General features: G+C 45.3%; 1 protein-coding gene, 1 long non-coding RNA gene and 1 other non-coding gene across 6 annotated transcripts; 2 read left to right on the forward strand and 1 right to left on the reverse strand.

The window, feature by feature from the left end:
• Positions 1 to 1,873: 1,873 nt before the first annotated feature.
• LOC131924085 (uncharacterized) lies at positions 1,874 to 10,617 on the reverse strand. The gene is made up of 3 exons (XR_009382777.1): positions 10,486 to 10,617; positions 3,200 to 3,283; positions 1,874 to 2,019 (listed from the first exon to the last, which is right to left on the reverse strand). It is a non-coding gene; the product is annotated as an uncharacterized LOC131924085 (long non-coding RNA).
• Positions 10,618 to 10,765: 148 nt separating this feature from the next.
• Positions 10,766 to 22,341, forward strand: Eif5 (eukaryotic translation initiation factor 5). 4 transcript variants are annotated; one of them, XM_059278988.1, is made up of 13 exons: positions 10,766 to 11,007; positions 12,437 to 12,514; positions 13,560 to 13,753; positions 14,616 to 14,895; positions 15,007 to 15,088; positions 15,331 to 15,503; positions 15,745 to 15,856; positions 16,923 to 17,068; positions 17,352 to 17,513; positions 18,167 to 18,328; positions 18,599 to 18,763; positions 19,066 to 19,200; positions 20,302 to 22,341. In XM_059278988.1, the coding sequence occupies exons 4-13, from the start codon at positions 14,824 to 14,826 to the stop codon at positions 20,389 to 20,391; spliced, it is 1,299 nt and encodes a 432-aa protein (XP_059134971.1). In that variant the 5' UTR covers positions 10,766 to 11,007; positions 12,437 to 12,514; positions 13,560 to 13,753; positions 14,616 to 14,823; the 3' UTR covers positions 20,392 to 22,341. The 4 variants fall into 4 exon arrangements, with proteins under 4 accessions (XP_059134971.1, XP_059134974.1, XP_059134972.1 ...); XM_059278991.1 differs by having other exon boundaries at positions 17,355 to 17,513; XM_059278989.1 differs by lacking the exons at positions 10,766 to 11,007; positions 12,437 to 12,514 and adding an exon at positions 13,330 to 13,444.
• Positions 16,235 to 16,360, forward strand: LOC131924797 (small nucleolar RNA SNORA28). The gene has a single exon (XR_009383057.1). It is a non-coding gene; the product is annotated as a small nucleolar RNA SNORA28 (small nucleolar RNA).
• Positions 22,342 to 22,982: the final 641 nt, after the last annotated feature.

Consider the following 22,982-nt stretch of genomic DNA (forward strand, 5'->3'; position numbering starts at 1 on the left):
ACTTCTTCCTCATTCCATTCCTTTTGTGCAACAATGGATGTTCAACACTCCACTGGCCTCCCTTATAATCCACAGGGACAAGGCATAGTGGAACGTGCAAATCGTACTATTAAAGAACTGCTTCAAAAACAAAAAGGGGGAATAGGGCGCACCCCTGGCGAGCGCCTCTCCTTGGCTCTTTTCACTCTTAATTTTTTAACTTTGGATGAAGCATCTAAGACCTCTGCTGATCGCCATGTGGGCGCAACACCAGTCCTTCGGGAGATGGTGTTATGGAAGGATGTGCTAACAAATAAATGGATGGGCCCTGACCCCGTATTACGTAGGTCAAGGGGATCTCTTTGTGTTTTCCCACAGAATGCAAGAGACCCGATTTGGGTGCCGACAAGACTAACACGAGGGGTACAACAACATGAGGAAGATGGAGAAGATGATGCTGACCTTCCTGACGATCAGCCTCTCCCTGAATCTGGCCTGGACTCAGGATGACATATTCTGGGCTTTCCTTCGAGCCTGGCCTGTGCCCGCTCCTGTGTTTTTAACGGATACTCTCTTTCCACAATTTCATTCCACCATCTGCAGGCTGGAGGATGAAGTTTGTTATCCTACCACCTATCAAACTTCAAGCTATAATAGCACTGATTTTATTTTCCAGTTCAAAAACAGTGCTTAAACAGTAAACCTTTTAAACCAGCCAAGAATAAGTTAGGATCCCTGTTTCAGGCATATAACAACAAAAGTCTGGCAGGGTATCCCTGGGATATGAGCATTTGGCAGAATAATTTAGGGACCTGGGTTGATTTAACACCGATCACCTTGTTGCAGGGTGCGAATTATTGGTTGTCTAATGTGACTGATAGCATAAATAATAGTGTTCTTACCATTCGTCAACAAATTGCTGTAGCCAATGTTGCTATTCCAGCGGCTCCTGTATGTGTTCAAGCCCCTTTTTTCTTTATTCTGAGCAACTCTACATTTCGTTGCAAGACTGGAGATTTATGTCTCTTAAGTCAATGCTGGAATGCACGTCATAGAAAAGCCTTAGTTGTTCGATTGCCTGTACCTTGGGAGAATTTACTGATTTTTTGGTCACAGCTGCATCTTATGTGAAGGAATGGGCTGGGGTGTGGGCGATGGGAACAGTGGGCTTGATTGGTCTAGTCATACTGGGTTGGATCCTCTGTAGGTTGATAAAGCGCAATCGTACAGAGCGTACACTTATGCTCAAAGCTATGGCCGCCCTGGATGCTGGCGGTTCCCCAAGTATCTGGTTGGCCCAGCTGAGGGAACTGTAGGCTGTCCTTGCACTCGGAGGGCTCTGCCCATTGCACCCGATTAGGAAGCCTATGATACTGCTCCTGCACACGGAGAGCTCTGCTCATTGCACCCGTTTAGAGAGTATCATTGTTCCTCCTACTCAGCACTCGCCCATCGAGCAGGAAGCTCATCATGAGGAGACTCCTAGCTCTGGGTTGCCAAAAACAAAAAGGGGGAACTGCAGCAGTCCGCTGGCTCAAACGCCATTACAAGATGGCGCTGGTTTCCTGTTTATCCCGAATGCTAACGTGTCGCTCTCCCGCCCGAAGGCTGATGCAACCTTGACGTGGTATCACCCCATATAGTACTGACCAATCAGCTTACCGCCCAAGCTCCGCCCCCAGAACCTGCATATAAGCCAGCTTGCCCCGGCGCCCGGGGCTCTCCTCCCACACCAGCTCTCCCGATGAGCCACAACCAAGCAGCGTTCAATAAACCGTGATAGAGGAAGAATCTTGGAGTCGTGTCTTGCTTCCCCGCTGGTCGGGGCGCGCCGCAGAGATGTGCCTGCCTCTGCCTCCCAAGCACTGGGGTTAAAGGTATGCGCCTCCACCGCAAGGCTAAAACAATTTTTAATACTGTAGAGTATTATCATCCACCATGGACTGGATAACAATAGCTCAAAGTGCTAACACGGCATCTTCACAATCACAGAGCTTAGTCAGAGTTAAATGGATTGCTGTTTGCCAAGGAACATTTAATCTGAAAAAAAAGAAAGAAAGCAAATTTCATACAAATAATATTTACACTGTGCATATTTATATTAACTGCAGGAAGATGAGCTTTCATGTAGCTACCACCATTTGTGCAGACATGGATCTAGTCCCTAGCTATTGTTGTGAAGCTGTGATGGGTTTGATCAGGATATACAGAGATGCAGAGACACATAAACACTCACCTGTCTAGATCATCAAGTTTGCCTCGTTAACACTGTTAATGCAACAATCGCCACCTCCATTTCCAGAACCTCTTTTCTTGTAAACCAACGCTCTGAAACATTCAAGGTCAGCTCCATGTCCATCCCCTGGCCCTGGCCATCACCTTGTCTACTCCACAAGTCTGCTGGTTTAGGGATCTCATCTGAACAAGTCCTACAGTCCTTTCAAAAGCCCTTATTTCTTAGCATGATGGCGAGCTTTGGAGATAGTCTGCTAAGGAAATGCAGCCTGTCATGGCTTTACAACTGGGATTTTAAGGCAGCAAAGGCATGTGCTAAAAACAGCTATAATGGGTCACCGAGGTGGCTCAGCGGGTAAAGGCACCTGCCGCCAGGTCTTCTATCCCCAGGGCCCGCATGGTGGAAGTAGACAACAGATTTTCAGAAGTTGTCCTCTGGCTTCCACACATGCACTGTGGCACACATACGCCCACACACATACAAACTAGTAAATGTTTAAAAAAAAATTAAAAGTGGGCCTGACTTTGTATGTTAACTAAAAAATAATAATACATGAACAATAACAAAGAAAAGCCATCAGCCAGACAGTGGTGGTGCATGCCTTTAATCCTAGCACTTGGGAGGCAGAGGCAGGTGGATCTCTGTGAGTTTGCGGCCAGCCTGGTCTACAGAGTGAGATCCATGACAGCTAGGAATGCTACACAGAGAAATCCTGTCTTGAAAAAAAAAGAAAGAAAGAAAGAAAGAAAGAAAGAAAGAAAGAAAGAAAGAAAGGAAAGAAAAAGCCATTAATTTTGTAAATATCCATCAGGAGAGACCTCCTTCTGCACAAAGCACCAATATAAAAGCAGCCTTATGAACTAACCCAAAGCAAGAGCTCTGAGCAGAGGCTTCTAGCACACAAAGCTCAGAATAGCTGGGCTCCATTTACCAAGTTTAATAGCACAGAATGTCACGTTGGGAGAGCTGGACGTGGGAGCTCACCTAATTTAAGAAAACTCAAAATGAATCCACTCTTTCCTTAAGAATTCCACAGTCCCATCTGGTGCTTGCTATATTTACTCAGATCTGTACCAAAAAATAAAGGCTATTTAGAGCATGTTGTTAGGTTTCTGGAAGGTTCTTCCATCTACTAGAGAATATCACAGACACATAGAAATTGACTCTAAGAGGAAGTTTAAACACAACACGCTGGCCAGGCAGGGCGTCATACCCTCAGTATGACCTTGGGAGGCTGCAGAGCCTAGAGGAGGCTTGCTTTACCTCACAAGCGCACTTGGAAATGGCATTCAGACTCCTCTGAGCCGCAGCTCAGAGGGTAGCTCCCTGATGTCACTACCACTAGGGAGAAGTGTGAAGTTGGCCGAGCTTCACCTTCAGACTCAGCTGCCTGCTTTGTTCAGACCAAGTTTGACTCCACGGTGACCTTAGTCAAACTTCATTCCATCTCTGTGCTTCCGTTTCCTTACCTGTGAAGAGTTATACGGAGAGAGAGAATCTACCCCTAGGAGGACTGTTAGGGGAGTAATATGTGGAGCATTGAGCCGACCAGACTTGTCATTGAAACCTGATAAATGTGAGGAGCCCCTGAGGCACTGGCCAGTGTAGTTCCCCAAGGGCTGACGAACAAAAGCCTGGTGGTAAATTCTAGGCTCGCTGTGTTTTTAACTTGATATAAACTAGTAATATAAACAAGTAATAGAGGGCATCCTGCGTGGGGTGCGCCTTTAACCCAATGGACACAGCGTTCTCTAAGAAGGGATGAGGTGCAGGCTGGCTCACTCGGAGAGAATACCATGTGAAGACACACCAGAGGACACACAAACCGTGTGACAGCAACAGTAGAGATTGCAGCTGTTTTTCAATAATTTTATCTCTTTTTTATAAACAGGCTTGCTTTGTGGCCCAGGCTGGCCTTACAGTGTCAGTCCTCCCTCTTCCTTGTGCGGGGATTTCAGGTGTGCACCATCATTATCAAGATTAAAGCTTCAGCAGGGCATGCTAGTGCACGCCATTAACCCCAGCACTTGGGAGGCGGAGGTAGGTGGCTCTCTGTGAGTTCCAAGCCAGCCAGGGCCACATGGTAAGACTCTGCCTCAAGTAATAATAATAAGAAAAAAGATTAGCGCTTTTGTAGGTCAGCTAGATGGCTCATCAGATAAAGGGACATGCCACCAAACCTGATGACCCAAGTTTGATCCCACGTCCCACATAGTGGAAGAAGAGAGAAAATTCCCTCAAGTTGTCCTCCAGCTTCTACTTGAAGCTCTGTGTGTGTGTGTGTGTGTGTGTGTGTGTGTGTCTGTGTGTGATAAGTAAATGAACAAAACACAATTTTATAAAGATTAGAGCTTTGTAAATACAAGCAAGGGACACCAAAAGCTGTCGGCATACACTGGAAACAGAACAGAGAGCCTGGCCTTGAGATCCAAGGACCCAAAAAACAGCGAGCACTTACCACTGATCTGTGGAAGCTCCAGCCCGTGAAAATAAATCTCTGATGTCTTAATTCTCGCACTGTGTGGTGCTTTGTTGCCTGCAATGCTTAATCTGAACTGTCAAGGTGATGAGATCTTAGAGACTCACCTGGAAAACAGGCCTCTGGGCATGCTTGTTGGCAAGTGTCTTCCTTGGGTTAATAAGATGAGACCTGTCAGGCATTGGTGGCGCACATCTTTAATCCCAGCATTCAGGAGGCAGAGACAGGGGAATCTCTGTGAGTTCCAGGCCAGCCTGCTCTACAGATCGAGTTCCAGGACAGCCAGAGCTGTTACACAGAAAAACGCTGTCTTGAAAAATAAATGGATGGATGGATGGATGGATGGATAGATAGAAAAATAAATAGATGACAGATAAATAATTTTATTAATTAATTAATTAAATGAAATGAGACCCACCCACTGGTATTAGCACTATTTCCCGGGTTGGGCTTCTGGACTGTGTGAAAATAGCAAAGTGCACTGAACATAAGCATTCATTTCTCCCTTCTTCCAGACTGCAGACTAAATGTGCTAGCTCCTGCGGTTGTGCCCGCCCTACCAGGATGGCCCGCACCCTGGAACTGTGAGCAAAGCAAACCTTTTGTTCCTTAAGGTGCTCTTGTCAGGAAAGGACACTAACACAGTGCCCAAGCTCCCTGGTCTGCCCAGAGATCTGTCAGTCCCAACACAAGTGTGATCTCTTACATGTTGCCTCCACACTGCTGAACTGATGGGACTGCCTGAGTGGACTTTCAGTTTCCAACACTACAAGCTAAATAGATCTCTTCACTCTAACAAAAAGTTAGCCTGCCTCGGTATTTCATTACAGTAAGAAAAAACAGACTGAAACACAGTGTGTTGAATGTTCAGATTCTCTACAACTGGATCCTAGAGGAATGCGAACATATGACTGAAATGAATAAAGATGCACAGAGGGAAAATAAACAACAGTGAAGGATGGCCCGGGTGTGGGTAGAAATGTACACCTGGATAGGGAGAGTGCACGAACATACTTGGGCAGAGCTCATGCACACCTGGATGGAGGACAATGGTGTTCATGCATGAGCAGTCAGGCCCTAAGCTAGGCTTTGACCATCTGGCTGAGACAAGACTGTCTAATGGGATGTCCAGTGTGCCAAGGCTTCCAGCTTTTCAAGTGTCAGAAACCATGCACGTAAAATCGCCTCATTTTTAAGATTTTTATCTATTCTTTATGTGTATTGGTGTTTTGCCTGCATGTAAGTGCACTTTATTAGAGGCTAGAAGAGGTATTAAGACTCCCTGGAACTAGAGTTAAGGATGGCTGTGAGCCACCATGTGGGTGCTGGGAACCAAATCCAGGGACCTCATGTACTCTTAACTGCTGAGCCCCAAATCTCCTCATCTCTAAAATGCTGTGGCTCCCATTGAAAATAAACATGAGTGGATATTATGACCCTGGTACCTAGTGAAACTCTAGTGTCCAACGCACATCCCTGGACAGGATGCACAGTGGCTGATGAGTGACAAGCAGTGGCCTAGAGGAAAATGCAGCTTCCCAGGTGGTGCAGACCGTAAGGCCCTGGCTTCCCAGGTTTCCCAGGCTTCCCAGGCTTCCCGGGCTTCCCAGGCTTCCCTCTCAGAACTGCACTCAGACCCCACCACCCCTCTCACCTGTCTGAAACAACATCAGAACAAACAAATCAAGAGTAAGGGAAGAAGCTTACTGCTAGAACCTGGATCCACCAAGCAGATTAACCAGTCCCTCCACAGTGGGAAGACCCGGAAGTGGATATCAGGACACCCGAGTCCCACACAGGTGTGCACTAAGCAACAGTTTCTGTGAGGTGAAGGGAGAGTGTGCACGTGTCTCACTGGGGTGGTGACCGATGAGGACCTCAGGTCTCTGATTCTAACTAACAGGTTGTGATCAACATAAAACAGTCCCACACTGTACAACTGGACCTGGGGACTGTTTCCATGACATCCTCATTGGGTCACAGACGTGACTCTTCAGCAATTTCCTTCGCAGACCGACTGTCCAGAAATACCTAGGAAGAGAGCTCCTGAGAAAGCTCTCTGTTTTGGGGGGGATCCAAAGTAAATGAACACCGAGTTTTTATGTAGAGTGCAGTCCTGGGATGCATGGCACCTGCAACCTTTGGGAAACCACCAGAAACCTCATGTCTCACCCAGGAAAAACATCCTCTCCTCTGCAAGGCCCAGTTCAGCGATTTAAAACACACACATACACATTGGTTTTTGGAGATAGGATTTCTAGGATGTAGCCCTGTCCCATCCTAGAACTCACTCTGTAGACCAGGCTGGCCTGGAACTCAGAGAGATTTGCCTGTCTCTGCCTCCCTAGTGCAGGAATTAAAGGTGTGTGCCACCATGGCCCCACTGATTTAAAAATCTTTTTAAATTACATTTGTTTAGTAGTATGTATGGGCATGTGCACACTACAGTGTGCCTGTGAAGGTCAGAGGACAACTTGAGAGATTCTGCTTTCTCCTTCAAATATGTAGGCACTAGAATTGAACTCAGCTGCAGCAAACCCAAGATGCTTTCGCACTGAGCTGTCTTGCTAGCCCCCAACCTGTGTTTTAATAAGCTTCTGCCCGAGAAAAACCAGGTCCCACAAAGGTAAGCAGGAGAGTTTTAAGAAGTGAATGGATCCTAGAGGCTGGAGAGGTTCAGGGGTTAAATGAGCGCTTGCTATTCAAGCATGAGGACTGGAATGTGATCTCAGGCTGTATGTACCTGTAACCCCAGCATTAGAGGGCAGAGATAGGCAGATACTGAGAGCTGGTGACTGGTCAGCCTAGCAGAAACAGGTAAGATTCTAGTTCAATAAGAGACTTCCTCTCAAGGCAACAGGGTGAAGAATGATGAAGTCACCCAGTATATACACACACACATACACACACACACACACACACACACACACACACACACACACACACGGGGGGGGGGGGGAGGAACGGGACGGACGACACAAATCCCAGAACACAGCCACACATATCGGTACTCACTTTATGATACAGATGACTCCTAGACCCCAGGTAGCCCTAACTAAGCACAAAGCATCTGGTGAGACATACTCCTAGGGGTGTGGCCTGGTACTCCAATAATAGGACCCACTTCCCACAGATCATTAGGGATCAGGGTTCACCCACAGGCCAGCGGCGCCTTCCTCTGTGTGGGCAAACCACCACATTCACAACCGATTAGAAACGAGACGGGGAGAGGCGGGGGGAGGACCGTGTGGTGCTCCCTCACAGAGGTTCGTAGATGCTGCCAGGACCCGGGATAGAGTAGCAGTCCCAGAATCTCAGGCAGGAGAACACGCCCTGCACAGCTCTCCACAAGCACTTGCAGCATGTACAGCAAGCATCCCTGTGACCAGTGTGGGGTGAGTATTCAGGCCAGGGACCATGTATCTGAAGTTGTACCAGGTCTGTCATGGGGCAGCTATCATGCTAGAAACTTCCATGTTCCTGAGACAACCAATGCAGAGCACAGCAGAGGCAACATTCTCACTCCTGAGGCCCCAGTATCCGTGTGGGAGAGAAAACAAGGCTGACTCACACCATTCTGCACTTCTTCCTCTTTCCAGGAATGGCAGACAAGACCACAGTCAGAACACTGCTTTGGAGGAAGAGGGTACCACATCACCTGGATGCTCATCTTTCCTCAGACACTCCTGCTCCTTCCTGGGCATTCAAGACAGAAGGCCTTAGGTCTCCAACAAACCAGATTATTTTGTTCTCAAAATCCCTCAGCCAGGCAGTGGTGGCGCATGCCTTTAGTCTGCACTCGGGAGGCAGAGGCAGGAGGATCTCTGTGAGTTCGAGGCCAGCCTGGTCTACAGAGTGAGTTCCAGGACAACCAGAGCTGTTACATGGAGAAACTCTGTCTTATAGAAAAATAAAAACATAAACAAGGTCCCTGACCTCAAACTGTAGAACTAATAAGTAGCAGAGACAAGTGAATGGAAAATCTTAATGCAGCCCTGTGCACTCCAACAGATGTGGAATAGGGAGGGTGGAGGGGGCAGGTCCCAAAGGCAGGATGCACATAAGTCTCTACCCCTTTGGGGAGGTGGCGTATCAGATATCCTACGTATCAAACAGGATTCATAACAGTAGCAAAATTATAGTTATGAAGTAGCAACAAAATAATTTTATGGTTGGGCATTACCACAACATGAGGAACTATATTAAAGGGTCTCAGCATTAGAAAGGTTGAGAACCACTGTGCTAGAGGGTCACTGACTTGAAAGGGAAAAACATCATTGGGGTATTTACCAAGTAGAACACACACATACACACATATATATCAAATACATAAAATGTAAAGGAAAAAAAGCAAATTTGCAGGCTAATGAAGTAGATGTGCTTGTTTATTTTTGCATAAAGAACTAAATTTTAGCTAAATATTTGATGTTGCAGGACATAGGGCATCATCAGCATTTTTCTGGATGATCGAAATTTTGATTTGATGCCTGAGAATGCTACTTTACATAAATTAAAATGGTAGAAATATATTTAGGGCAATTCCAAAAACTGTTGGAAATTCTGTCCTAATCCCGAGCCAAAACTCAGTTAGATGATGATGATGATGATGACGATGATTTAGATAGGGCTTCTTTGTGTAGCCCTGGCTGCCTGGGAACTTACTATATAGACCAGGCTGGCTTTGAACTCACAAAGATCTGCCTCCACACACATCCAGTGCTGAGATTACCATGTTTAGCCTCAATTTTTTTTGCCTCAATTTTTTTAAAAGACAGATTCCCTTGTAGCTAAACAGCAGTTTTTAATTTTTTTAAATTACATTTATTTCTTTTATTGGGGAGCATGCATGTGCCACTGTGCACATTTTCAAGTGGAACTAGTTCTCTCCCACCATGTGGAGCCTGGGGATCAAACTCAGATTACCAGTCTTTGCAGGAAGTACCTTTAGTTACTGAGCCATCTTCTCACTAGCCCCCAAATAGCATTTAAAAAATACAACATTCTAGACAGGTGTGGTTGTATACACTTTCAGTCTCAGCACTCAGAAGTCAGAGGCAGGTGGATCTCTGGGAGTTTCAGACCAAGCAGGGCTTCATAGTGAGACACTGTCTCAAAATAAATAAATAAATAAAACATGGTAACACAGTATATACTAACTTGATACGCGATGAAGAGCAGTAAGTTTGTTTCTATAAGAGCAATAACTTTGTATTTACAGTAATGCGGCCCCTCCTAACTCACAATGCTTTCCAATCTGGGCAGAGGTGACTCAGGAAGCCTTTGTTGGCATTGCATGGTTGCATGGTGTGACTTGGCATGTGCAAGACCATGTGCACATGCCCAGTGTTCAGAACCAAGGCTGCAGTGATGCTGTACAATGCAACATTGGTAAGTGTTGTAGAAATATCTCAAAGTCACTGTGTGTTTGACTTGGAATTAATTTTTGGTCATTTATTGATTGATGCCTTTTACTGTTGACAAACTTTTCATGCTCTCCACACTGTTACGTAATCCCATATGGGGTTGCAAGCCCTAGTTTAAAAAGCTGTGACTTAAGCTGGGCGGCAGTGGTACACACCATTAATCCCAGCACTCAGGAGGCAGAGGCAGGTGGATCTCTGTGAGTTCCAGGCCAGCCTGGTCTACAGAGTGAGTTCCAAGACAGGCTCCAAAGCTACAGAGATACCCTGTCTCGAAACACCCACCCCCACCCCCCCACCCCCTGCAAAAAAAAAAAAAAAGCTGTGATTTAGGTACCAGCCCTTCAGGCAGTCAAGGCATCTGTGCTTACCAGAGACTACTCACTCCCTTCTGGCATCTTTGGCTGCCTGTTCTTCTCAGTGCACACTGAGTAGATAGGCTAGTGTGCCAGAAGAAGGAGGAGGAGGAGGAGGAGGAGGAGGAGGAGGAGGAGGAGGAGGAGGAGGAGGAGGATGCTCGTGCCCTTGAGCTCCTCCTCAAGCAAGAGACAGCAACCAAAGTAACTGTGCAGCCTTAAGAGCTGAGAGACAGATGTCATAGAGGGGGGTGGGGCAGCTGACCAACCAGATGGCCCCTCAAAGCTGGCTTTACCTTAGTCTCCTCAATGGCCTACTACTCAGAAACACAAAGTTCTAGTCCACAAAGAGTTGATTTTAACTCAGGGGACTAATTCAGACTGAACAGACTCCGAGACACCAATGTCTAAACAACCAGCCAGGCAGTTTACTCATTTACTTCTTCAGCAACTATTCATGTCAGCTTCCCAGTGCCAAAATGCACAACCCATGGACAAGGATTTCATAAGCACCCAGTGTCCATTATTTAACCAACTGTAAGTACCTGACTGAAGGAAATAACAGCCAAATGAGGTGGGGACGGAAATGGCAGGGGAAATTATGCAATAAGCTTGGCGTCAAACAAGCCGGAGTTCAAAAGCTGTCCACTGTGTATTAAAGGGCTGTCATTGCCTGTAAAGTATGGGTATAACAACACATCCTTACCAGATTATTAGTCGATTAAGTGGGGTTCCATATAAACTGCCTCGTTATATTTTTGTATTTAATTGGGAGTGTATGCCACATGCTGACCCAGGGAGGCTCTGGGATCCTAGAGAACTGGTACAAATGCTAGTTCTGCAAGTTACTGGGAATACAGCCTTGGAAAAGCAGCTTCATCCCCGACACACACACACTTCAATTTTCTTGTTTATAAAATGGGAATAAGAAGTCTTCAGTGTATTTGAAGTCTAATCAAAGTTCTAAGACATGGTAAGCATTTGATAATGGTGACTGAGTACTTTTTAGCTGGGTGTGCTAGTGCCTGCTGTAATTCTACAGTTGAGGCAGTGAGTTGGAGGTCAAGTTGGGCTATATGGTGAGAGGGCATCAAACGTGTTCTTAGAAGTTGTCCATAATAACACAGCAGTGGAGCATACACTAAAAGTTAAAGTTAGAACTAGTGCAAGCTTTTTGTTTTTTGAGACAGGGTTTCTCTGTATAGCCTTGGCTGTCCTTAAACTCACAGAGCTCCTCCTTCCTCTGCTGGCTTTAAAGGCATTCACCACCACCTCCTGCCAGTACAGCTTTTTTATTTTTATTTATTTACTTGTTTGTTTCTATGGCTGTCTTGGAACTCACAATGTAGACTAGCTTAGCCTTTAACAGAGATCTATCTGCTAGAGTGCTAGGATTAAACGTGTCAGCATATCAGGCTTTTTAATGAAATCTAAATTAAAGATCATGCCATCAAACATACAGAAAAGATCACTTTGTATAGCATTATCAAAAATACTTTTCTGAGACAAGCCTCTTACCTCAGATTAGTTTCACATCCTTATTTTCCGAGAGTTTCTAAAATAATGCCATTTGAGGGCAGCCGAGCAAAAACTCAAATCTGTTTCAATACTGCTAAGTCATGATCCATAAAGCACTGTCTGGGACCTATCTTTCCACTTTAACGATGGGGAACCCAGGTAACCAATAAGCAGTACGCATTCGGCCTAAAAATTGTACAACCACGTACTGTGAAATAACGAAAACTCGTACAAAAATGACACAAATCTTTCAATTCTGCATCGTGTCTTTATTCTGCCCCAATGACACTGTCAATTTCTAAATGGCTTTATAAGCCTTGTAAGTCATGGGAAAATAACCTTGGTTTTGAGCAAAACAAAATAGATCTTTCTATTTTAACCTTACAAATTCATCTGGCTTAGAACAAAGGGCAGCCCCTCTTCATAAGTGTTGTTTCTCCCCATCCAGCAAACCACGCAGCTGCTAAGCCAGGTTGCTGCTCTCAGAAGCCTCAAGAAGTTCGAACAGGGCTCTGGTCAATCTCAGGTATTTCTACATTTTAATTGGTACGATTTTAAGTCTCAATAGAAACTTTTTACAAAAAAACCGAAGTTTTTAAACAATAGGAGAGTTTCTAAAGAACAACAACAACAAAAAAGTCGAGGCTTTTTTTTCCGAACACATTGTTAGTAAATACAGAACTGTGGCCTCATCGGGTACACCTGCGCGGAGCCACGGCTCACCAGCCAGGAATCGACTTTATGAACTGGGCTGGGCTAGACAGAGTGGCCCTACGTGGCGGCTGAGCACCTTGGAGGGGATGGCCATCTCTGAGGCACAGCCAGACCACTGGGGTCGAAACCACACCACGACGCACTTTCGGGGGCCCAAGTAACACACAAAAGGTGGCGTTTCCATCGTGGGAAACCCCAGAGCCACAAACGCGGAGTCTTAGCCGTGCCTTGCTTCCCGAGTTCGGGGAGACACCACACGGGATGACAGTCCCGGGCCCGGTAGTGGGGAAGAGGCAGCCGGAGCTGCATTTTCCGAGGCGCTCGGCGTAGGCAGGGCGAGCATTTAGAACCGGCGTGGCCCGAAGCCAGGCAACGCCGCGGCCCAAGTCGGCCCCGCCCCGCAGGTGAAACAGGCAACCGCCATATTGCCTCGAGCGCCCAAACTCACAGCAAAACACAGCTATCGCGAGACCGCGAAGGCCTCTGGGAAAGGCAGAGTGGGGGAGGGGAGGGGAAGGAAGCAGGGATAGGCGGGAGGCGGGCCGAGCCCACGAGTGGAGCCCCAGGAAGTGGAGGGCGGGGAAAGGTGCCATCGACGCGCTCGCCAGCCAATGGCTGGCGAGCTCGGGTGGGCTTGCGGCCAATGAGCAGTTGCGGCCCGCTGCAGGGGGCGGGATCCGGGGCCGAGGGTAGCTTGAGCGCGGCGGCGGCGTTGTTCAGTCAGAGCGAGAACATTCCAGAGGTGAGTCCGCGGGGGGCGGTGGCCCGTGCCCCTGCCCAGCGCTCCCGCCCCTCCACCCCGCGGGCCGCCGGCGGCGGCAGGCACCGCCTGCGGCTCACAGCCGTGTCCCCGCCAGGTCGCCAGGCTCGGCGCTGCTGGTGTGGACGCGGACGTCGCTGGGACAGCCCCTCCCGCTGCTCGGCGGCGGCACCTGCCCAGCCGCCCCTCCGCTCGCCGCCCGCCCCGCCGCTCCGGACCCGGTTTCCAGCGCCTCTTCCTCCCAGTCCCGGGCGAGCCGCGTTGGGTTTATGTCTTTATTTGACGAAAACGGTGAGTCGCGGGCGGCGGGCCATGGCGGCGGCAAGATGGCGGCGCGGCCGCGTGACCCGCCGCGCGTGTGGCGCAGTTTGGGGGGGGCCGGTCTCTGCGGGAGCGCGCGCGCGTGCCGGCGCCGGGCTGAGTCAGGCCCGGGGCGCGTTTGTGACTCACGGAGGCCGCGCCTCCGCCCCGCCGGCCGCCGGAAGAGGGAGGCCGGGCGGGAGGCGCTCGCCGCCGCGTAGCCATGGGGACGAGGGCGAAGGTCGGCCGTGCGCCGGAGGGAGCGAGCGCGGCGAGCCCGGGCGCGGCTCCGGCCGCGGTCCTCGTGCTCCGACGGAGCCAATGGCTCCTGGCCCGGACGTGCCGCCCTGAAGCCAGCCGGAGTCGCCGAAGCCGCGGCTGCGCGGTGGGCAGGTCCGGCTCGACGTTCCCCGTCTCCCGACGACGGCGGCCGGGGGAGGCGCGGTTGGAGAAGTTGGTTGCTCGCAGGCTTGAGCTGAGGGCGGAGAGGGCCGGGCTCCCCTTGCCGGCAGTTAGAGCACGGTCGCTCGGCGGCAGCGGCCGACGACTCGCCGGTGGTCTGGGGTCTGACACACTCCAGCGGCCGAGGAGGGAGCAGGGTCTGTGTGTGCGGTGTCTCCTTGTTTGGGGCATTTCCCGGCCACAGCCGCAGCTCTTGTCAAAATGGTGGCCTCCTAGGTTCCTGGAGCTGTGCTTTGTTCCTGAGACTGTCAGCTGTTCCCCCACATGAACTCGGGCCTTGTGAGCTAGGAGAGTTCATTAGGCGGGGTGCTCTGAGACGGGAAGTTTATCCGCATAGGAATGACACTGACCCTGTAGGGGTGTTTGTGTGTTCTCCCCTTCTCTCTTTCAGAGCTGTTGCGCAGCCATTGGTACCTGTATTGGGGAAACATAGCATACAAGCAAGAAGCTTACAGCCTCAGTGGCGAAAATTTTTTCATGTCAGAGACCGAGAACTCTTGCAGTCGTTTATGTCATCCCTTCTTCTCCAGACAGAAGATACCAAAAAGTTGCAATCAAAGATCTGTTCATCTTATTGATAAAGTCACTAATAAGCCAAAATGTCTGTCAACGTCAACCGCAGCGTGTCAGACCAGTTCTATCGCTACAAGATGCCCCGTTTGATTGCCAAGGTATACTGATCTTCATTTTAGTAAGAAGTTGGTCCATATGTTCTTCATAGGACTTGAAAGATTGCATTTACAGGGAAGACAGTGCAAAATTGAAATTCTTATTTCCTTTAGGTTGAGGGCAAAGGAAATGGAATCAAGACAGTTATAGTCAACATGGTTGACGTTGCAAAGGCGCTTAATCGGCCTCCAACGTGTAAGTAAAGCTTGGAGAAGCCTGAAAAGGTATATTATGGATATAGCCTTGACAGTCTTTCCTCAATCATATATTAACTAGCAAGTGTGGAACTTCTTCGTACCTACTTGATTGGGTGTCTTTAAACCACCCTGGCTGTCTCTCAGTGGCCCTATAATTTTAAGGAACGGTGAGTTCTGTATAAATTTTTGTGTGAAGCCAGTGCTTTAGTTAACTATAATGAAATACCTTGTCTTCTGTAGATCCCACCAAATATTTTGGTTGTGAGCTGGGAGCACAGACCCAGTTTGATGTTAAGAATGACCGTTACATTGTCAATGGATCTCATGAGGCGAATAAGCTGCAAGACATGTTGGATGGATTCATTAAAAAATTTGTTCTTTGTCCTGAGTGTGAGAATCCTGAAACAGATCTGGTGAGTGCCTTTAAGGTTTTTGTCATTAAATTCTGTATGCTTTTCTGCTGTTGCCCGATTATACTTCCATGTTCCTCAGAAGGTACCAGACTTGTTAGAGAATACCTTTTGTTAAAATTAGGCTACTATGAAGATAATTTGTGTTAAACTAGTGTTTCAGATGTTTTCTAATGTTGTATAAACTAACATACAGTTTTCATCTTTCACTATACGTGACACTTGTTTTTACTTTTCTTGACAGCATGTCAATCCAAAGAAGCAAACAATAGGTAATTCTTGTAAAGCCTGTGGGTACCGAGGCATGCTTGACACACATCATAAACTCTGTACATTCATTCTCAAAAACCCACCTGGTAAGTCTTAACAAATGACTATTGAAATAAAAAATGGCATGTTTTATTACTGAATAAGTATATACAGTATAAGGAACTTTAGTCTTTGGACTTTTTTGTTTTGTTTTTCAAGACAGGGTTTCTCTGTGTAGTCCTGGCTGTCCTGGAACACACTTTGTAGACCATGCAGGCCTCGAACTCAGAGGTCTGCCTGTCTTTGGCTCAGGACTTTGTGATTTTTTTAAGTGATATTATTGGAAAATGTGTTTTATGTAACGAAAGTGAAAAGGAGGCTGCCAAACTATATCATCCTGTTGATTATGATGGAAACTCATCAAAAGATCTACTGTTCTGGAAACAAGGCTTGTCTCATTAAGCTACAGTGGCTTAGAAAATTGCAAGCAACACTCTGTGGCAGATGAATAAAACTATCTGACACAATTTGAGCTTGCTATAGCAAGATAGTCCAACCTATTCCGGTGTTCTCTTCCACATGAGACAAGCCGTTATATAGACTCAAACAAACTGTATTTAATTGTTGGATGATCAGGTTTTGGATATGGTTTTGTTTAAATTCATGGGGATAAACTACTTGATTTTGAGGCATTATATGAACAGTTCTAACAGTTTAATATTCCCAATTGTATTACTTCATCTTATTTTATAACTTGTGAAGTGTGGTTAGTAGCTTCTTATTCTAAAACTTGTGAAATGTGGTTAGTAGTAGATTTGTCTGAATCCCTTCAGAATCTATATTTATTATTTGGTGTGTTGGTGTTTTGTGTGCATGTGTGGCTGTACACCACATGTGTGCAGTGCCCTAGAGACCTGAAGAAGGCATTGAATCCCCTGGAACTGGAGTTATGGGTGATTGTGAAACACCATATGGGTGCTGGGAATCGAACTTGGGTCTTAACAAGTGGTCTGCACCACTGAGCCATCTCTCCAGCCCTCCCTCCAGAATTCTAAGTTGCGTTTTGTTGTGTTGACTACTGAGGAGAGTTGTGATGGTGAGAGGGTAGGATTTAAATCTGGTAGTCAGTGATACATAAACCATAGGACTAAGTTAACTTTTGTTTCCCTGTAGAGAACAGTGACAGTGGTACAGGAAAGAAAGAAAAGGAAAAGAAAAATAGAAAGGGCAAGGACAAGGAAAATGGCTCCGTATCCAGCAGTGAGACACCACCACCACCTCCACCACCAAATGAAATTAGTCCTCCTCCACATGCTGTGGTGAGTGTAGGGCACTTTAAAATTGTGTGAAAAGACTGGTGTTTGGTTGAAATGAACGAAATTTTGAATTTATTAATGTAGTGCACTGTTAAAACTGTACTATTGGTTGCTTGAGTTGAGCTAAACTGAGCCTGGGTTTTCTTTCCCTGCTTAGCATTTCGTTGTTGTTTACACTAATGTGAAAGATAACATTCTCTGGGCTGATGATATGGTCTGCGGGCAAAGGTGTCATCCTGTCAGTGTGACTAATAACACTATTTGAAGATCTTTGATTTTGTTTAAGCAGGAAGAAGAGGAGGATGATGATTGGGGGGAGGATACAACAGAGGAAGCTCAGAGGCGCAGAATGGATGAAATCAGTGACCATGCAAAAGTTCTGACACTCAGCGATGATTTGGAAAGAACTATAGAAGAGCGTGTTAACATCCTGTTTGATTTTGTTAAGGTAAATATGCTTGATCTACAAATACACACATCATACAGCCTTTCCTTTGAAATATTTGTTGTCTTTATAATTAATTGGTTAACTTTTTCTCTGATATCATTGAATTGTATTTATTCAATTTTTTTGTTTGTTTGTTTGTTTGTTTTCGAGACAGGGTCTCTGTAGCCCTTGCTGTCCTGGCACTCATATAGGCCAGGATAGCCTGGAGCTCATAGAGATCTTCCACACTCTGCTGGGATTAAAGGCGTATGCCACCACACCCTCCCTTTGTGGGTTGGTTTTGTTTGTTTGTTTGTTTTTTGGTTTAGTTTGGTTTGGTTTTTTGAGACAGGGTTTCTCTGTGTAGCTTTGCGCCTTTCCTGAATCTCGCTCTGTAAGACTAGGCTGGCCTCAAATTCACCAAGATCCGCCTGCTTCTGCCTCCCGAGTGCTGGGATTAAAGGCGTGCACCACTACCATCCTGCTCACACCCTCCCTTTCTATATTTTCAATTCAGTGCTTGTATTTGCTTTTCTTCTTTACTTATTCAAGAAATATATTGGACATATATTGGGTATACTTCCATAAATTGGGTAGAAATCCTGAAGAAAGGAGGACTACTCTCTAAAGCATAGCAAGATATGCTTATACTTCATTGAATTTTTTATTTCCAGAAAAAGAAAGAAGAGGGCATTATTGATTCATCTGATAAAGAAATTGTTGCTGAGGCAGAAAGACTGGATGTAAAAGCTATGGGTCCTCTTGTTTTGACTGAAGTTCTCTTTAACGAGAAGATAAGAGAGCAGATCAAGAAATACAGGCGCCATTTCTTAAGAGTAAGAGACGTTTGGGGGTTTTAAATCAAGATTGTGAACTTAGTACTGTGGCTTTAAATTGTTTCAGTCCACTATATTGTCATCCTGAAAATAGGTAATTGGCCCACTTTACCAAGTGTGGGAGCACCTGCAAATGGTAAGGGTATCTGTGCATTGACCTTTTTAAGCCATTGTTACATGTGCCATGCTTTAAGAGAATGAGTATGTTTTTTAAAGTACTGAATTATCTTAGAATAGGGACTATTATTGATGCTAACTGTCTACTTGCAGTTTTGTCATAACAACAAAAAGGCTCAGCGGTACCTTCTTCATGGTTTGGAATGTGTGGTAGCAATGCATCAAGCTCAGCTGATCTCTAAGATTCCACATATCTTGAAGGAGATGTATGATGCAGACCTTTTAGAAGAGGAGGTCATCATCAGCTGGTCGGAAAAGGTGGGGAGCACATGTGTTGTTTGTGAAGTTCAGAAGCATCAAAACAGCTGGTGGGGGTGGGTTATGAAGAAATAATGTCTTTAGTCTCTTCTCTAAGTTGAATTCCTATGTTAATCCAATGCAATTTTTGAGTCCCTTTATTGTTAAAAGGCAGCAGGATTTGTTGTTTAGTCTCTTAGTATGTATGTACTGTTGAAGGTTAGGGTATGACCCAGTCCCTTTAAATAGCTTGTTGTATAAGTAATTTATATTTTCAAATCTTGACTGAGAAAATTCTTTAAATTAAAAAAAAACTTTTTTAGGCCTCTAAGAAATACGTCTCAAAAGAACTTGCCAAAGAGATTCGTGTCAAAGCAGAACCATTTATTAAATGGTTGAAGGAAGCAGAGGAAGAATCTTCTGGTGGTGAAGAAGAAGATGAAGATGAAAATATTGAGGTAAAAGCTAGGGAACAGGTTATTGAGTACTTGATTGGTAATGGGTGTGAAGTTTTGTTTTTTCCTCCGTGTAGCCCTAGTCAGCCTTGAACTGATCCCAAGTATAGTTCCAAATTTCAGATTAAAGATAGTGTAATCAACTGGGTGGTGGCACCTTTTTTTGAGACAGGGTTTCTCTGTGTAGCTTTGCGCCTTTCCTGGGACTCACTTGGTAGCCCAGGCTGGCCTCGAACTCACAGAGATCCGCCTGGCTCTGCCTCCCGAGTGCTGGGATTAAAGGCGTGCGCCACCACCGCCCGGCTGGCGGTGGCATTTTTAATCCCAGCGCTCAGGTGGATCTCTGAGTTTCAGGCCAGCATGGTCTACAAAGTGAGTTCCAGGACAGCCAAGGCTGCACAGAGAGACCCTTTCTTGAAAATATAAACAAACCAAATGTGTGTGTGTATATATATATATAGTCTTTCGATGGGTGGAAGAGAATTTTTATATGTGTTCTGGAGAGTGATAGGTAAACAGGCATTCTTTCTAACCTTGAGCTGCCTCTTCCAGCCCTAGAAAATAATTAGATTAACCCAATGATAGACATTTACCCCTAGGCATAATCTATTAAGATAAAGAAATTACTGACAGACGTGGTGGCATGTACCTTCTTAGCTCTCAGGAGTCAGAGGATCTCCTGAGTTCCAGGACAGCTGGGGCTATGAAAAGAAACCCTGTCTCAAAACACCAAAATGGAAGAAGAAAAAAAAGGCCCTGAATCTGAAGGGGGATGGAGGTGGGGGTGGTCCTGGGAAAGCTTTGAGGGAGGGAAGGGAAGGGGAAAATAATATCTCAAAAAATTAAAAACGAGAGAAAATTACTGAAAATAATATAACTAGGGGTGGTTACTCAATGCCTTTTTTTTTTTTTTTTGGTTTTTCGAGACAGGGTTTCTCTGTGTAGCTTTGCGCCTTTCCTGGAACTCACTTGGTAGTCCAGGCTGGCCTCGAACTCACGGAGATCCGCCTGGCTCTGCCTCCCGAGTGCTGGGATTAAAGGTGTGCGCCACCACCGCCCGGCTCAATGCCTATTTTTAATTGATGAAATGATTTATCTTATCAGGTGGTATATTCGAAGACTGCCAGTGTACCAAAAGTTGAAACTGTGAAGTCTGACAACAAGGATGATGACATTGATATTGATGCCATTTAAAAGGATGGATGCAACTTAGCTTAACAGTGTAATGCTGCAAATTTTTCTCCATTATCAGCCAGAAGTGCAACATGTATGTGCAAAAGCTCAAATGGCTTAACATCATGCTACACTTGATACTAAAAAGCTATTACTGTGAGTGGTCTATAATTAAGCCCAATGAGACATCTAGGGAGTCCATACTTATCAGTGAGCAGTTGTAGTTTGCTTATTTATAGCATGTTTCTTTTGGAAAAACTAGTGGTGGACACATTTGGATCACATTTATACAGTTACTAAAAAATAAAGATTTGATTTTGGTCATTCTTCAGACTTTGGGCTCTGAATGGCTTATACTGAAGTAATTGGCTACTTATAGGACGTTACACCATTTAACTTAAGGTCCTTGAGCCTGGTAGATTGCAGGTGCTGAAACTTACAGAATGCAAACCATTGTAATGACCTTTCTCAGCCATTAAGAAATGGGATATTTTAAAAGTTGTATCTCCAGTCCTCATCTGTTCAGATTGGCAACTGATAATTCTTGTCATTCTAAGTGAGACTGATGAATAAATAACAGTGTGACATCTTCATGAGAAGTAAAAACAACCTGTTTGTCCTATGGTTTTAAGAGCAAGTTTTGAAATTTGGAGTTGTGATTTTTCAGTTTGTGTACACTCACCCCAAATTGTAGTCTTTGGAGTCATGTGCTTTGCACATTTATGAGCCAGGGAAATAATTAACAAATAAGTATTTTGTGTGTATTTAGTGGTTGCTTTGTAATGAGAGAAAAAGCTTTGAGGTGTGGTTAAATCGTAAACTCTGGTTCTATTTGGGAGAAACAGGAAAAGGTGCACTTAATTCCTAGCTAAAACAGCATAATTGTTCAGCTTTTACCCTTAAATTATAATTTCAAGATGTTTAGACATACTGTATCTTGTGTTTGATGTGTTCTCCCCACCCCACCTCCTAATATTATGGTTTATTCTTCAATGCCTTTTAATTTGGATATAATAGCTTGTACTTTAGATTTTGGTTGCTATCTTGCCAAAATAAGTGTTATTGTGTTTCAAGCTTGATGCCCTTCCCCCCAATTGTCTTATTTAAAGAGAAAGTTAAAATCATACTTCTGAGTCAGAGCCTGTATTTTGGTGTAAGACTTGGGATGTTTTTTACTTCACATTGAATATAGTTGGGCACCTGAGAAGTCTGGTGATGGCCACTGGGTGGGTGTAGTTGCTAGGGCCTGACCAGCCCATTCAGAGCCTTGAACTTCAGACACAAGTGAATTCCTTACCCATTAGCTGGTGTAAACTCCATCTGGGTTCCTGATTATATTTGCATACTCGTCTTCAACATTAAAAACTTATCGTATATACTCCTTTCCACAAAAGTGCATTCTGGGAGTTAAGAACCCAGGTGGTTAATTTGTGTGGCATACTAACTCATAACATTGTTTAGATCTTATCTTTTATGTCATCCATCTCACAGATTATAAAACTTTAATAAATATGTAAATTTTTTGCATTGAAATGATACAAATTTTTGGTAAAATTAAAACCTTGAGTCCGCTGAGCATGGAATGGGAGCCATATACCTGGAATGGTAACAAGGGAATATGCAGTGTCACACCAAAGAAGAGGTATTTGCAAACTCATTTTGTAAGTTTCAGATTCTTTGTTGCATGGCCCGACCATCCATTTGTCATCATGAGATTCTCAAGTAGATCAGCATATTCAACCTCAGGCTGGTAAGATTTTTGTCTTAGAGCAGTCACAGTCAGGTCTTAAATACTGAGGAAGGGGCTTGGGCTTCAGCCACTGTTCTGTCTGGTGCCAAACCAGTGGGGTTCAAATTCACACAATCTGGGGTTTAAGAGTAATCAATCGTTCATTGCTCTATTAAGGTGTCTTAAAAAGTTTCCTGTTTCAAACAGCTACATTACTTGATTAAAACAATGTTAAAATTAAATTTTGTCTCTGCTTTAATATTAAAGTTAAGCTATGTTTTCATTTTATAGTGAGTAAAAAGCACTGAAAGCTGTTCCAGTATTACAGCTCATGCTTTGGATTTGAATGTCAGGTATTCTGTGGAGTGTATGTATCTCAGCCCTGTGTGTGAAAACAGGTTGATCATTTCATTGGATTACTGGCTTACCAGAAGAGGGAATCAGATCCCACTATAGATGGTTGTGAGCCACTATGTGGTTGCTGGGAATTGAACTCAGGACCTCTGGAAGAGCAACCAGTGCTTTCAACCTCTGAGCCATCTCTCCAGTCCCCACTGGCTTTTTTTTTTTTTTGGGGGGGGTTTCGAGACAGGGTTTCTCTGTGTAGCTTTGCGCCTTTCTTGGGACTCACTTGGTAGCCCAGGCTGGCTTTGAACTCACAGAGATCCGCCTGCCTCTGCCTCCCAAGTGCTGGGATTAAAGGCGTGCGCCACCACCGCCCAGCTTTTTTTTTTTTTAAAGATGTAGAATGCATTCTATAGATTGGAAACTGCCCTTTGGGGGGGGTTGCTTTTTTTTTTTTTTTTTTTTTTTTTTTTTTTTTTTTTTTTTTTTTTTTTTTGAGATAGGGTTCCTCTGTGTAGTTTTGGTGCCTGTCCTGGAT

Source organism: Peromyscus eremicus, chromosome 14, assembly GCF_949786415.1.
Source record: "Peromyscus eremicus chromosome 14, PerEre_H2_v1, whole genome shotgun sequence".
NCBI classification, from domain to species: Eukaryota; Metazoa; Chordata; class Mammalia; order Rodentia; family Cricetidae; genus Peromyscus; species Peromyscus eremicus.